General features: G+C 47.4%; 1 protein-coding gene across 1 annotated transcript in view; it reads right to left on the bottom strand.

The window, feature by feature from the left end:
• The window catches only part of IGF2R (insulin like growth factor 2 receptor), a 109738-nt gene that overhangs the window by 82742 nt on the left and 13331 nt on the right, over positions 1-13665 (bottom strand). Inside the window, exon 2 of the mRNA XM_081251059.1 lies at positions 5985-6124. Within this exon, the coding sequence (XP_081107185.1) occupies positions 5985-6124 (140 nt within the window). The remainder of the gene's footprint in view (positions 1-5984; positions 6125-13665) is intronic.

The raw sequence follows: 13665 nt of genomic DNA, 5'->3' as shown, positions 1-13665 counted from the left end.
TCCTCCAGACCGCGCTCTCCAGGCCGGGTCCGCCAGACCGCGCTGGGTCCTCCAGACCGCGCGCTGGGCCCGCCGGACCGCGCGCTGGGTCCTCCAGACCGCGCGCTGGGCCCGCCGGACCGCGCCAGGCCCACCAGACCGCGCGCGCCAGGTCCTCCAGACCACGCTCTCCAGGCCGGGTCCGCCAGACCAGGCCGCGCTCGCTGGGCCCGCCAGACCAGCCCGAGCTCGCCGGGCCCGCCAGATCGCGCCGGGTCCTCCGGACCGCGCCAGGCCGTGCGCGCCCGGTCCTCCAGACCACGGTCTCCAGGCCGGGTCCTGCAAACGAGGCCACGCGCGCCGGGCCCACCAGACGGCGCTCTCCAGGCCGGGTCCGCCAGACCAGGCCGAGCTCTCCAGGCCAGGCCGCGCCGGGTCCTTCAGACCCTGCGCCCCGGGCCCGCCAGGCCACGCTCACCAGGGCCCGCCAGGCCGCGCCGGGTCATCCAGACCGCGCTCTCCAGGCCGGGTCCGCCCGACCAGGCCGAGCTCGCCCGGGCCCACCAGACCAGACCGCACTGGCGAGGCCCCACCAGACTAGACCGCGCCGGGTCCTCCAGGCCGCGCTCTCCAGGCCGGGTCCTCCAGACCAGGCCACGCACCCCGGGCCCGCCAGACCCGCCCGACCGCGGCCTCCAGGCCGGGCCCCCCAGACCGGGCCGCGCTCACCTGGGCCCGCCCGACCAAACCGCACTTGCCGAGCCCGCCAGGCCGTGGCGGGTCCGCCCGACCGCGGTCTCCAGGCCGGGTCCGCCAGACCGCGCCGGGTCCGCCAGACCACGCGCTGGGCCCTCCAGACAGCGCTCTCCAGGCCGGGCCCTCCAGGCCGCGCTCGCCCGGGCCCGCCAGACCAGGCCGCGCTCACCCGGACCCGCCAGACCCGGCCACGCGCTACCGGCCAGGCCCCGGGAGGTCCTCCCGACCCTGCGCGCCAGGGCGCCCGGCAGGCCACGCTCGCCCGCACCCGCCAGACCCGGCCACGCTCCGCAGCCCAGGCCGCGCCGGGTCCTCCCGACCCTGCGCGCCAGGCCCGCCCGGCCGCGCTCGCCCGCGCCCGCCAGCCCCGGCCACGCGCTGCCAGCCAGGCCGCGCCGGGTCCTGCAGACCCTGCGCGCCAGGCCGCGCTCACCAGAGCCCGCCCGACCAGGCCGCGCTCCGGGCCTGCCAGGCCTCGCCTGCCACCCTCGCCGTCCGCGGCCGAGCCCAGCCGAGCTCGCAACCCGGCCTCGCTGAGGCTGCCGGGCCTGGCAATCGCGCCTCCACCTGCTGCCTCGGGGCCCAGCTCGCGGCCGCCGGGCCTCCTCAGCACCTCGCTCAGAGCCTGCCAGCCAGGCCGCCAGCCCTCTCCGTGCTAGTCTCCGACGTGCTCCAGCAAGGAAGGCCTCTCCCTCGCTGTCCACCCTCCCTCCTCTATTGTATCGTCTTTCGACGTGTGCTGTTCACGTGTTATTTCACCAAATTAAGAGTCCCCTCTGTCCAACTTTCCCCTACAGCTACTGCCGCACTTTTCCGCTCCTCTTTACACGAACACGCTGAGATTTCTACTCTCGCTTCTACCAGACACTCCCCTCCCCTTGTCCCCTGCACGGGCTGTTCCCCCAGAGCCACGTGACCCACTGGCTTTTCGGCTTCAAGTCTTTGCTCAAATGTCACTTTCTCAGCGACACTTACCCCAGTGAATATTCCTGAACACACACTCCTGAGACCCCCAGCACTCCTGACACTCCTTTTCTTTTTTACAGCATTCCTCACAGTGTGATATACCACTGAGCCATTGTTTGTTCTTGTCTGTCTCCCACGGCACTAGAACGTAAGCTCCATGAGAAAAGGGATTTTTGTCTGTTTGGGTGACTGATTCAAATATTTGTTACAAATAAATAAATGAATATTAAGTGTTGGCTGTTTTAAAAATATTTATATATACATATATCTGTCACGGTGTGATTTAACCAAGTAAATCAATAAAGTATACTAAAATTTATTGAACTATCCCCATAGTTAGGCTGTTTCAGCATATTTGCCACAATTACCAATGCTACAAGTAATGTTTTTGTACAAAAATCTATGTACAGTATTAATTCCTCCATTGTTGGTAAGATTACAAAAGTACATTACGGGAATCGAAGTTTTAAAATTTGACGGACAATGCCAGACAACCAGGAGAGACTATAAATGAGATGAAAACATGAGTTATACCTAAAAATCCACCAGATATCATCTTAAATATCCAACAGGATTATGTAATTTTAGAAAATGAAAGCTACAAGAGGAAAAGGTATTTTCACATGTTAATAGAGACACAAAATTCAATCTAGTGATCGACCTGGATAGCTGTTGTAGATTTCTGTGAGTGAGTGCACACAAGAATCAGACAGTAAGTATCATCTGAAGTCAAGGGTCAGGCTCCTTAAGAGTAAATGAAGTCACATGACCGGCAACTACAACTGAATTCACTCTATCCTACACCCAGGTCACCTATAAAAAAGCCAGTCAGAATCCCAGGCTTTGGTGGTGAGTAACCTCACGTAACATCCTTCCTTAGTGGGTCTGCTACCTCGGTTAAATGGGCTGGTAACAGCCTTCATGAAGTGGACACCTAGTTTTTAACCCCCAGAAAGATTAATTAAATGAAAACCATGGTATTAATATTTAGGATTTTAGGAGGAATGTGAAAATATTCAGTATTTTTACATACTTGCAATGTCTAATTTTATAACTAATTCAAAGGTTATAACTAAGCAATTGATTTAGAATTGTGACAGTATTTGAACAACTAAGAGAACTTCAGGTTTATCATATTTCTACATTTAAACTATTAAACTTTTAAGAATTATTATTAGTCCTTAAGTTTTCACTGTCAGATCGGACATCGAAGTACTTTAAAGAGAAATCAAATACATAAAATGTATAAATCACTTTAAAATGTGAAGATGATTCAATTCAGTTGTAAATGGAACCAAATGGTTGTTCACAGACCCCATATAAACGACTGCTAAACTCTGTTAGGTTTATATATGTAACAATATAATATCCTTGGCCTAAGGAAGAACACAGGATTTTTTATCAAAAATAATGTAATATTATTTAAACCAAAGTTGAGGTCTTAATATTTGTTCCGAAGTACAAAAACTGCCCTTGCGGGCACTATAAAACTCACATCAACAATGATCTTCCCAGAAGGGTTACAGACAACCATCTTCCTATAGCAATGTATGAATGTGCCCGCTTCTAGGCTCCTTGCCAGTAGCCCATGATTCAACCATTCAAACTTCTGCCAATGTGACTGAAGGAAAACTAGACTTCATTATTGCTTTGATTTGCATTTATGCCTGGCTTACTAACGAATGGACCATCTGGATTTCTTCTTTTGTGAATTGCCTGTTCTTAGACTTTGCCATTTTTCTACTGGGTTGTTTTTCTTACCATTTGTTAAGAGAAAGTCCTACCTCCTCCAGGTTAAGTTTCTATGTTACTAGGTTTTTCCCAATGTTCTACTGTCTTTTTACTTTTAACTAATCCATAATTTCTGTTACACAATATGAAGGAGAGGTCTAATGTTGTTTCCTAACAGATAAACAGCTTAATTACATACAAATTTTAGGTTATACGTTAAGTTCTCGTATGTATTTGGATCTACTGTTATACTAACTCTTCTGTTCCTCTGATCTGCTCCAGTTTTTGTGGCTATTTTAAAAATTCACACTTTTTTTTTCCTTTTTGGGAAGTTCATGTTAGTTTCCAGCTGTCCTCTAAGGGTCAGGAGTTCAGGTCACCCACCGTAGTTCCCATATTAGCTCTACAACTGTCTGATGTGACCCTGTGGCTAGCAGAGCAAGAACCCTGAATAAATCGACAGGCTCTGCAGCTGGCCTGACAGCATTCAAATCCGTAACCATGCAACCTCTGGCAAGCTGCTTATCCATTCAATGCTTCAGTTTCTTCATTTATAAAATGAGGGAAATGAGATCATCTACTGCAAAAGTTGTTGAATGAATTAAATGAGATAAGTCTACTTAAAAGCGTAACACCTGGCATGTAAGTGCACACCAAATTTAGTTTTTAGTTATAAAACTAAATTTACAATAACAAATTTAGTTATTTCTACCATACAACACGAATTAGCAAAATTAGATCAGGTTCAAGATTATCTGTGATGATGTTAATGTCAGGCTCACTCGCTCCTAGTCGTGTACTTTCCTGAGCTGAAGGACAGGGTAATAACCCCTAGTGCAGAAAGTACACATCAGCTAGCATACCATTCTCTCCCTCAGGGAGTCTGAGGCCCCAGGAAAAGTATGTCATGTGTGTCTGGGGGTAAAATGAGATTAGAAACAGCTGGTTTATATCACCATCAACTAGTAACAACTCATCTTTTTAACTCTCCCTTTTAACCAACCCTTTCCTAGTCCATCAGGCTCAGCTTTCTAAAAACACATTCTATCAGATTACCTCCCCCATTACCATCACAAAGAACCTATAACAGATCCACTACCTACCCCAGAAAATATCAACTCTCCTGCCTGGCTTTCAAAGCTGACCTGACTTGGTCATTCTCAAATTTTGTGTCAACCTCACAAATCACCCTCCTAGTGACTTGTGTGCATCTGGTATACATCTATGTTACATTACACTATACTGTACTACCACAAACTAGAAGACACACTTTCATTAGCCAAAAATACTATAGCCAAGTATTATAATAAAGTCAAGAGGAAAACTACTTTTCCTCTTTCTGAAAACCTAAGTAACACTGGCCAACAGGCCCACTTGTGGCCTCTCTCTCTGAATGGTCAAAAGATCCCAACCAGGAAACCGGGGATCTCATTTCTAAGTTTTTTAAGTATATCACAAAGTAATAAAATTTGGTCCAAGAGTTCAGAACAACCTGGTGCTTTCTCAGATCTCTACCCAGGGCCTCAAATCCCTCTTACCGTCTCCGTGTTGGAAGAGAGGGAAACCAAACACACGCTGGACCTGAACAGGAGACCTCCCAGACCTCACTCTTCTTACTCTAAACCATTACTTTCTAAAAAGCCCCTTTTAACTATGCTTAGGAATTTCCATTCAAGATGAGAGATGGAGCTACCAAAGTAAGCTGCCCCTCCCAACTCCAAAAACCTACAGAGTTCCCTCTTCTCACTGCTACACTGTCCCCGGTCACGCGCTGTCTCCACTTCATGACTGACCCTCACCATCAGACCTCACCATTGAAAATGCCTTGGTCAAAAGGTCACCACCCACCGACATCCATGACATCACATCCAAGGACGACACTGGCCGCTTTTATGTCTGCCCTACGTCTCTTTAGGCATCTGCCCCTTTCCCACTCCACGTAACTTGGTAGGGCCGTCAACCACCGGGATTACCCTGCCAAAGGAAAGGGATACTGACAAAAAAAAAAAGAGGGCTTTTGGGGAAATGAAATGAGCCCTACCTAGGAAAGAAAGGTTTGTGCTTTTTCCTCTGGGATGGGCGGTCCTTAGGACTATTTAATTTTTAGTGTAAGCCCAAAACCAGTGACCGTCTTTGACCCGATGTGAATACAGACTGCCTGAGACTCAAACCACCACAGAAGGCAGAAAGGTATAAGGGGGAAGGGAGCTAGGTACTAGAGGAAATGAGGTGAAAAGAGGGAGAAAAGTAAAGACAGGGTTTAAGAAAAACATGAGAAGGCAGATCCATGTAGAAAACGTCCTTCTATATCAATAAACACAAACATGCATAATTCTTCATAATGACTGCACAGTATCCGCTAGATGGGAGTAACCTAATCTGGTCTCAAATTGGACGTTTAAATTGTTACCACTTTTAACTCCTATAAAGCATAAAATGCATATTATGTATCATAAGCATATATAATTGTATAGACAGCTGTATACACATAGAGTCATTTTTGCAAAATTGGGATCCTGCACATCCAGTAATTTAAGGGTAGTTTTACTTACCCACGGAACGAAAGCTGTTTGTCTTCGAGTCGTGCACACAAACAGCACTTGATAGTCCACACTGGGCAATATTCACATTTCCACAGATGTTGATTTTATAAAGCATGTTATTTTTGGTATCAACAGCTTCCCATGTATAACTAGAAAAGAAGAAAAGCAATTTGTCACTGTCACTGATCTGCCAATAATTAAACTTCTCTCTAGTTTCATATTCAAGCCACAGTTGCTTAAGATTACCATAACCTAGAAGATACACTTTCATTAGCCAAAAATACTAAAGTCAAACTATGTTAAGTTGAATAGAAGCCAGGGCAGAAACCACTAAATACCACCTCACTCTGGTTCAATCCACCCTGAAGCAGCCTCAAGACTCCATGAACATTGAAATACTTAAAATTCTACCATTAATTTAAGAATATCAGCTCAGAAGTCTAAGTCATTGCTCAAGAATCATGTTGAATTTTAAGATAGTGACCTTTCCAATCACACTGGAATGCTGAAAAGCCAGATGATTGTTTTTAACTTCATCTTAATTAAAAACTAGTTATGGCATGAAAGACAGTTCTAGTTCTGGTTTTACCTTTTACAGCTACAGTTCAGATCTGAACTGACAAGGTGAAGCTGTGCCATGAGGCAACTGATCCAAAATCAGACAAAATTTACTTTAGGTTGATTCAATGTATCAAGCATTCTACATGCATTAAAACTTGCTGTCTGTTCAAACCTCTGGCAAAGTAGATATTGAGCAACTGCCCATGAACCAAAATGCACACTTGGGACAAAACACAGTTGACCCTTAAACAACATGGGTTTGAACTGCACGGGTCCACTTCTATGTGTATTTTTTCCCCTAAGTACTGTACTGCCATATACCGAACTACATGATCCACGGTTGGCTGACTCCACAGAAGCAAACTGCGGATACAGAGGGCGAACTGTAAAGTTCTATGCGAATTTTCAACGGGGGTGGGCAGGGTAGGGGGGTGGCACTCCTAACACCCACACTGTTCAAGGGTCAACGATAATGCTCTGTCAGTCCTGTCATAAAAATTATTCTCAATTCTCCACTCTTCCCAGGGAAAATGTTGTGTCCATTTTGTAAAACTTCCTCAGCAAGTGTAGACAGGAAATGAGGAAAGAAAATAAAAAGTTCCTCGCAAAACACAAGGATACATTCATGCAACAGTATTGTTGAAAGAAAGATAAATCAAATCAGACTTGCTTCGGCTAGGCCTATCCTGGAATTGTGGAGGGCCTGGGTGTGAGGCCCTGAGGTTGCTAAACCCTAAGTGCTTGTGTATGTGTCAGGAGTACCCAAAGCAGTACCAGCTGGATGAGAGAATGCACTCCCCCAGGAGTCCACTTACCACAGCGGTGACAAAACACCGGGCAACACACCCCTCCCTGACCAGAGCCCGCCTCCCCAGAGCCCCGCCCAGCAATGGAGGAGCCCTAACACAGGGTTACTGGCAGGCAAGGAGCCAAGCACTCTCCTGAACCCAGGTCTCAGGACCCATCCATTCCACCTGCCAGGAAGCCAAGGACCTGGGCACAGTCAGCATGCAGGCAGGACTGCTCCCCTGGGAGTTCTGACAGCCTCGGAAGTGCGAGAAACCTGAAAAACAGGCTGGGGTGCTTTGGTGAGGGCCCAGCTGGGCTCAAAAGTAGTTACCACTGAACTCAGCTTCTTCATCGGTAACACCTTAGAGATATCGCCCAGAGTCAGGAGAGTTACACGGCCCTAGAAAATGACCCAAATAACACCAGGCACAAGAAAATCATCCATCAAGGCCTGTTTCTTTTGACCTTCACTAACCTTCATTCATTCGCTTCACAAAATATTTTAAGTACTTAGTGAGGAGTACAGCGATGATCAAACAACAATCAGACCAAAAAACCCCTGCCCTCCTGGAGTGTATATTCCAGGGGAGGACAGACAACAAACAGGTAAAGAGATACACAGGAAAATTCCATCTCCTAACACGAGCATGCTTTCACAAAAACAAAAGAGCGGAATGTGATAGGAAATGACCCAGTAGTTACTTAACTTTACTTATTGTCGTTGGGGAAGTCTTTTGTGATCCTACTCACCCTGGGGCTTGAATGACAAGAAGAGCAACCCAGGGGGAGATGCGGAGGGCAGAATATCCAGCAGACTTACTAGCCATTTTGAGGTCCTGAGGCAGGAAGAAACTTAGCACGTGGATGGAAAAGAAAGGAGCGAGGTGGATAAAGAGACCGGGAGAAGATGACGTCCAGGAGATGGGGACACCTGGTCACACAGATTAAAGGAAGCAGTTTTGATTTTGTACTTGAAGCAAAGAAAGGCCACTCAAAGACCCACTCTGTGGATCTTTCCTTAAAGATTTAAGCCAGGGTCTTCATGTGCAGAGGATTAGTAAACTTTTCTATTAATTACAGTTAATTAAGGAAAATCGTGAATCTCTTACTCAGGACCCCTAAGCTTTTCCAGGATAGCAGACATCAGATTTAAAGCCAAATTTAAAGCAATGGCACCATTAAAGTGTTCCAGAATCCTAAGAACATGAGAGGTGTGTGAAGGTATTTTAGAATGAGTGAATGAGGAGGAAACAACTCCAAAGACATCCACGTGGTTACTGAAAATGCTACGCTTTTCTTAAAACAGAAACCCCCTGCTGTTTTTTGCAGAGGTGATACTTAAATAAGCTAGAAGGAAAGTGCCTGTGTTTGTGGAGCAGCAAAGAGATGGAAAAGAGTAAAACGCGGGAGGTTGTCCTGATTATCTGGAAAGCAGCGTTCCTAGAAAAACGTTGCTCTAGTCAACTATATTTCTTTTCTCTATTTGTATCTCATCATTTTCTTTCTGTCAAGATTTATCAAAATGATAGGCAGTGGGCTTTCCTGGTGGTGCAGTGGTTGAGAGTCTGCCTGCCGATGAAGGGGACGCGGGTTCGTGCCCCGGTCCGGTTGGATCCCACATGCCACGGAGAGGCTGGGCCCGTGAGCCATGGCCGCTGAGCCTGCGCGCGCAACAGGAGAGGCCACAGCAGTGAGAGGCCCGCTTACCGCGCAAAAAAAAAAAAGATAAGCGGTTATCAGATTAAGGGGTGAGGACCCTGTGAAAGTACGTGAGTGCTGGGTTTCTTCAGGACTTTCATTTAACCACACACCACAGGGCAGCAACTCACAAATCCAAACTGCAGCACCTGGGCAAAGAGTCCTTAGTCATCTCCCTTAAAAATGGAGAAAGGGCATCTGCAGGCTGTCAGGGCTTGAAACGCTTGGATTCCAATGGACAAGTGTTTGCTTTAAAACAGATACACATGCCCAGTGCCTTGTATCAATAGGAGCTCAGGGATAATCATTCCGTTGAAATCATCGATCTGAAAACTCATGGAGCACACTCCAAAAACTACGGTGTATCCTGGTACGCCCCCAGTTAGATTCAGGTATCATCTAGGTAAGCTTTCACTAGTAGGAAATATTTTTTAAAGATGACTTCATTAAACTTGAAAATCACAGAAATATCTGATATCACTTTTTAAGAAAATTACATGTTTGGAACTAGATGATTCTACACTCCTTGCCAGATTGAAGGCCACATTACCAGAATGGCCTAGGCTGAAACCATTCTTTAAATTTATGCTAAAGTTTTAAAGCACCATGATCATATTCTAGAACCAGAGAATGGATACAGAAACAATAAAAGTACAGACTAAATAACATTTAATGATACATTTAATGAATAATAATCTTTTCTCCAAAAGTTTTCCACTAGAAAATTCTCTGCGATAAAATGAACCTGTAGGGCTTCCCTGGTGGCGCAGTGGTTGAGAGTCCGCCTGCCGATGCAGGGGACACGGGTTTGTGCCCCAGTCCGAGAGGATCCCACATGCCGCGGAGCGGCTGGGCCCGTGAGCCATGGCTGCTAAGCCTGTGCCTCCGGAGCCTGTGCTCCGCAACGGGAGAGGCCACAACAGTGAGAGGCCCACATACCGCAAAAAAAAAAAAAAAAGTGAACCTGTACAGCCAAAATGAGGAAACCCAACATTATGATTTATCTAAGAGCCAAGCAACTGAGACCGTTCAGCTGAGATTCCCAGAGAAGTCTATATTCTAAAGTACGCTTTTTGGACCTACACAAATAAAGAGGAAAAAAAAAACTAACAGGAAAAAATGAGACCAACATATTAGACCAAAGATGTTAAAATTTTAAACTTTTAGCAGGAAACAAACCGTGGAATAAAATACCTGCAAGTTCTGTGGAAATGTAGTCTTCATTCAGAGAGAGAGAGAGAGAGAGAGAGAGAGAGAGAGACACACACACACACACACACACACACACACACACGTTTTAAATACATCTGCGTTACAAGCATCTCCTGCAGCAGGATAGGTATGAAAGCCCAGTGGGCATTTTCACCAAAACTCTGACACTCGTATCAGGTCAAGTCTTCTTCTAAAAGACACTGTGGTTCTATGCTGTCCTCCATCTCATCTGTGAGAAACAGGATGCAAAGAGGTGGCGCAGAAGAACCACAACGGCCGGAGGAAGCGGGTGGTCCACAGGGGCATCACCCAGAAGCCCCGCCCACTTCCAAGTCTTGCAAAATTCAGTTCATATCCTCTGAGAAGGCAGCCTAATCCCGGTTAGAAATGTTCTTCTGGACACAAAACCACCTATGTTAGAACCCTGGCTTTGAAAATTAGCAAAAGCAAGCAAGATCCTTGCCATTCTTACCTCATTTTCCAGAGTATAAAATGCCACTAGCCAATGTCGCCCACGCCCTCTTAAAGACTCCAAATTCATTTCAAAGCAAACCTGACGATTAGACACATGGATACGCATGCAACGCCCCCCGGACCACGTGGGCTGGTCCCTGCTGCGTCCTTAGCTCTGATGCCAGCCCTCCTGGCATTTCCCACCACCCATCGCTAGATCTTCTTAGGTGTCTGGCATCCCCAACTGCCCCGTGGTTCTGGACAGGAGTGTCCCCTGCCCCAGAATGACATATGGACATATATATGGACAGAATCAATATATGCTGGCAGGTTGGGAAGGAAGCCGGTCAGTGAACTAAGAACGCGTCACAGCAAACTCTCAACCACAGGCGCTGACGGCCACTCAGCAAGCCACCCAAGCACCTCACGCCATTAATCAACTCTCCCGAATTCCTCTGCTTCAGAGCCAAAGACTCCAAGGCTCAGAGAATTGAAGCCCCTTGCCCAACATCACACAAGTATGAAATGACAAGGCCAGGCATAAGCCAGGGCTGTCTCAGCCCCACAGGCCAGCGCTTACACTAAGGTAAACTGCCTCATTTACTTGCAATTTGTTTACGTTTTTTTTTTTTTAACTTTTCAGAAAATATTTACTTTCAATTACAACACTGAAGCTGGCAAACCATTCCAGGAAACTTTACAGTTTAAATCTTGTCACAATAGATGCCCCTAAAATGGCAGATCCAGGGCTTCCCTGGTGGCGCAATGGTTAAGAATCCGCCTGTCAATGCAGGGGACAAGGGTTCGAGCCCTGGTCCAGGAAGATCCCACATGACGTGGAGCAACTAAGCCCGTGCACCACAACTACTGAGCCTGCGCTCTAGAGCCCACGAGCCACAATTACTGAGCCTACGCTAGAGCCCGTGAGCCGCAACTACTGAGCCCACGGGCTGCAACTACTGACGCCTGTGTGCCTACAGTCCGTGCTCCACAACAAGAGAAGCTGCCGCAATGAGAAGCCCACGCACGGTAACAAAGAGTAGCCCCCGCTCGCCGTAACTAGAGAAAGCCCGCGTGCTGCACCAAAGACCCAACGCAGCCAAAACTAAAATAAAATTTAAAAAGTAAGTTTAAATAAAATAAAATAAAATGGCAGATCCTGTGTGGCCTGTCGATTTCCAAAGTGAGTGAATGCATCTGAGCACGGCCCCTAAGGAGAGGCTGTGACCTTTGTGAAGATCCAGGCTACCCTAAGTCAAACTGATCAACAGATGAGACACTTTTCTGAGCTCAAGTTCTTGCCTACCTTTTCAACTTCTGCTACTATTTCCCCCCATCCCGTCCAGTTCTGCTTTCTCTTTCTCACACTTTGAATTGCCACACACCAGAGGCACTGCCTTCAGCAACCTGTCTTCCCTCATCCAACTCGTTTCCACGGAAAGAATATCAATTCCCTCAGCCCCCTCCTCCCCACGGGCCGCCCTCACCTCACTTTTGTATCCAGGCCGGTTGAGAATTCCACCAAGAAGGAACACATCTATATTGTTTTCCCCGCCTCAGATTCACACCCTCCTTTAAAAAGACTCCTGAGCTCAGCAGAACACTGCCCTCCGAAAACCTCAGCCGAGAGTCCAATAGCGTCATCAGTTAACTGGGAAACATCCTGCAATCAAACCATCGAGCCAGCAGGGAACAGGGCAGAGGACAGAGGTCACATACAAGGCAAACCACTTTAAGAGATGTCTGATTTTAAAGTGAGTTCTGGAGACTTCCCTGGTGGTCCAGCGGGTAAGACTCCGCGCTCCCAAGGCAGGGGGCCCGGGTTCGATCCCTGGTCGGGGAACTGGATCCCTCATGCACTCCACAACTAAGAAGCCCACATGCCGCAACTAAAGACTCAGCTCAGCCAAAATGAATTAATTCATTAATTATATTAAAAAATACAAAAATAAAATGAATTCTGTGGCTGAGATATGCCCTGGAGGTGGACAATTCATCTCACTGTATAAGGTGAGCACGCAGGCTGTCGTTCCCTTGGTTAAAGAAAACTTGAGACCATCTGCCCCTGACTGTAATCCCACCGCCTCTGCCGAAACCACCCTGGGCGATGGCAGTCAGTCTGCGTCTATCCATTTTAACCTCCTTTGGTTTACAGTTCATAATATCCTGAAAGGTGTTGGCAGGTCACCAATTAGAAGGAAGTACACAAGTAGCACGCTTGTGTCAACCACCCCCGAGACAGGAAGGCACTTCTACTTCCCCAGTCCTGTTCAGCAAATGCCACATTGAGAACGCAACCTGGTCAAAACGGGACCACGCTAGAGGCAGCAAGGAAGAAGCAAGTCTAACCGACCATGACAAGTGCCCAGAGATCAGAAAGCTTCATGAAGAGAAACACAAAGCCATCTCCGCTGAATGCGGTGCAAACGTCTGTCCAAAAGAGAGCAGTCAAAAGAAAAAGCCGGGCTTCCCTGGTGGTGGAGTGGTTGAGAGTCCGCCTGCCGATGCAGGGGACACGGGTTCGTGCCCCCGTCCAGAAAGATCCCACATGCCGCGGAGCGGCTGGGCCTGTGAGCCATGGCCTCTGAGCCTGTGCGTCCGGAGCCTGTGCTCCACAACGGGAGAGGCCACAGCAGTGAGAGGCCCGTGTACCACAGAAAAAATAAATAAATAAAAAGCCAGAAGGCTACAACTGGACAATTATTCTCAACCATGTGACACTGGTGTGTTAATGTGACACCTCTCAAGTTTTCATATATTATCATCACTGAATACCTGCAAAACTGCAACACCTTGCAAATATAATTTGGGGTTCTTTCTAAATTTTTAAAAGAGCAAACATCTAAAATGAAGTATATATAAAGTCCCACTATAAAATGTACGGTATGCCCAACCCCTCAAAGAAAAGGAAAAAAAAAAAATCTTAGAAAACCGAGTCCCTGGGACTTCCCCAGCGGTCCAGTGGTTAAGACTCCAA

Source organism: Mesoplodon bidens, assembly GCF_964165515.1.
Source record: "Mesoplodon bidens genome assembly, chromosome: 12".
Classification (NCBI taxonomy): Eukaryota; Metazoa; Chordata; class Mammalia; order Artiodactyla; family Ziphiidae; genus Mesoplodon; species Mesoplodon bidens.
The sequence above is the reverse complement of the archived record's forward strand: the minus strand, read 5'-3'. Positions and strand labels throughout refer to the sequence as shown.